The 2662-nt window shown below is 52.5% G+C and overlaps 1 protein-coding gene across 2 annotated transcripts; it reads left to right on the forward strand.

Moving 5' to 3' along the window:
* Window positions 1-384: 384 nt before the first annotated feature.
* LOC123188626 (uncharacterized) lies at window positions 385-2662 on the forward strand. Of its 2 annotated transcripts, none has more exons than XM_044600798.1 (2): window positions 385-1165; window positions 2148-2662. In XM_044600798.1, the coding sequence occupies exons 1-2, from the start codon at window positions 843-845 to the stop codon at window positions 2281-2283; spliced, it is 459 nt and encodes a 152-aa protein (XP_044456733.1). In that variant the 5' UTR covers window positions 385-842; the 3' UTR covers window positions 2284-2662. The 2 variants fall into 2 exon arrangements, with proteins under 2 accessions (XP_044456733.1, XP_044456734.1); XM_044600799.1 differs by having other exon boundaries at window positions 387-1209.

The raw sequence follows: 2662 nt of genomic DNA on the forward strand, positions 1-2662 counted from the left end.
ACCGGCCGGCGGCGTGCTTGGAAAGGAGGTCAGATGGCGGCGCGATTGAGGCGAGGCCGGCCAGAGGCGCGCTGGGAGGAGGCCGTCGCTAGGGAGGGAGGCGGCCGGAGCTGGGGAAGGAGGTCGTCAGAGTTGCGGGGGACGGCGCCCGACGGTGGAAGGTGGAGGTGAATCGGGAGGCTATGGGGTGGCGAGTGGATAAGAGTTTTTTTTTCTCCTTGGGTAGGACGGGAACATACCGGTTCGGGTTGGTGTTTTTGTTTCTGATGGAAGGCGCCGTATATAGGGACGAGAGTAACAAAATATTATTATGTTACTAGTAACAAAATAGCTCTGTCTTATATAGATAGTAGCACTATTCTGATCCTAGGATCAAAATAGTTATTCTGATCACACCGTGGGTCTGATCGCATGTTTCTGAATCTGGAAACGTTAAGAAGGCTACCCACTCGAACTTCCCACTCGAAGAAAAAAACACCTAAAGTCATCGCCGATCCCCACACAACGCCGCCGCCGGCCGACAGCATCTGGCAACCACGCGCCACCACGGCCTCCACCGCCATACGCCGTCGTGGACTCTGCGTTCGCGCTCTCCACCGGCGGTCTCCCTCCCCTGCTTATACCTACGGCGGCGGCCTCCCTCCCACTGCTTCAACCCATGGCGGCGGCCACCACTGCGCCGCCTTCCTCGTGTCCCACGTCGCCGGTGCGCTCTCTCCCCGGCGGCCGACTCGCCTCCTCTGGCCCACGCGTCGTGCTCCTGCGGCCGCCCGCCCACGCGCACTGCCAACCAAGCTCCGCCCTTGCATCTCGCCGCCACGACCGCTCCTCCACATCTTGGGATGCCGGCGCACCACCACCCTCCAAAGGTCACCGGGATCTCGCTGCAGCCCGCCCCTCTGTGGATGAAGACCCCCGCGAGCCACTTCTGCCACATCTGTGATCCACCTCCTAGCAAAGTCCTAGATCCTCCGACGAGGATCCAGCTCCTCCCTGGCGCGCCGACGGAGACCCGCACACTCCACACTGGCGCCATCTTCCGCTCGCCTCGAGCTCCCACCGGCTCGCCCTGCCGCTGGTGCTATGCTCCCCATCGCCTCACATGTTGTCGTCCATCGTGCCTACCACACCACCACCTGCAGATGGAGAAGACCTCGGCTTGCAGGTAGAGGAGGCCTCGACCTGCAGTTCTACAGTAGATGTGTCCAGGTAACTCTGCCAGGTAGTTGTGCCGGCTTCCTACTGTTTGAAAGATCGCAACACGGGTCGGCATCAACATGTTTGTCGTAGTGCAGTCCTAGTTGAGCCTCCCTTGTCTTCCTCATTGCTTGCGTTGGTGTCCAGGCCTCCAATCGAACGGCTGCTTGGCCGCAAGATCAGCACAACAGCATGCTGATGGCATCTATTACCATGTTCTCATGGGAAAAGCAGCTAGCTTGCCTTGAAGCAGCATCCATTACCTCGCGTTCTCCTGGTTGCTTCCTCCAACACAAGGACGAACAAAGTGATTAGTTGGTTTGCTGCTACTCTTCTTCTACTACAGTGTGTCTTTAGATTCAAAGAAGTTCAGCTTTGCGCCAGATAAAAGTTCAGTTTTATGTCCCTGCTCGCTCCCTCTCCCGTTTGCGCATTTCTCCATGGCTTTATCTTTGTTGAATCATAGATTAACTAGAGCGACACAGAACCTCCTGACATCAGCGAATAGTGTGTGTGGCGATGACCGCGGACGACATGTTGTGTGCGTGCGTGATGTCACTATTGACTTCTGCTGTCATACAAAATTAGTTGTTGTTTTGAAGATTCTATACAACAGAAATTTAGGGAAATCAACTTGTTGTGCTACTGTAGATGGGTAGCATTTGGCCGCCCATGTGGGTGTTTATTCTTATTCCTTATAAAGAGGAAATTGTATGTGCTAGCTCATCGGATTTGTATAGAAAAAAATGAATGATTATGTATTCAACAATTATGTGATCTTTTAGGTTTTAGCATCTGAAATGTATTGAGTTTTCTATGTGTATTACAGCAGTCCAAAAAGTTGTTTACCAGCGGTTTGCTAGGCCGTCCGATACAGGATCTGGACTTCGGACAGACAAGTGAGGCACGGATTGCAGGACACGATCTCACCTTGCTTTTTGTGTGAGCAGGAGGAGGGCACGGTGGATCACATCCTCATACATTGCGTCTATGCCAGTCAGGTGTGGTTCCAATGCTTCACCAAGGTTGAGATCCCTTTGGAGCTGTTGCCACATGGACATGAAAGGGTGGAGGACTGGTGGGTAGCTTCGAGGAAGAGGGTACCGAAGGTACAGCGGAAGGACTATGATTCTTGTCACGGTGGTTTGTTGGAATTTATGGAGCAGAGGAATAGTATGGTTTTTGGTAGGAGCAACATGTGTAATGAACTAGATACGGTCAGGGACATTCTCAGGGAACGCTAATTATGGGCATTGGCGAGAGGGAGTGGAGTGCTGCATTTTTGTGAGTAGTCGCTTTGGAGCTGGTTGAGGAGGACGTAGGCACGCCTTCTGGTGATGCTCGCGGCTTGTAATATCTTGTAAGTATTTTTCTCCCTTTCTATAAAGCTAAGGCACGTCTTTCACGTGCTCTCAAAAAAACAATTCAATATAAATAGGAATAAATTTAGTTATATATGTGTGTA

The sequence above is a fragment of the Triticum aestivum genome, chromosome 2A (genome assembly GCF_018294505.1).
Source record: "Triticum aestivum cultivar Chinese Spring chromosome 2A, IWGSC CS RefSeq v2.1, whole genome shotgun sequence".
NCBI lineage: Eukaryota > Viridiplantae > Streptophyta > Magnoliopsida > Poales > Poaceae > Triticum > Triticum aestivum.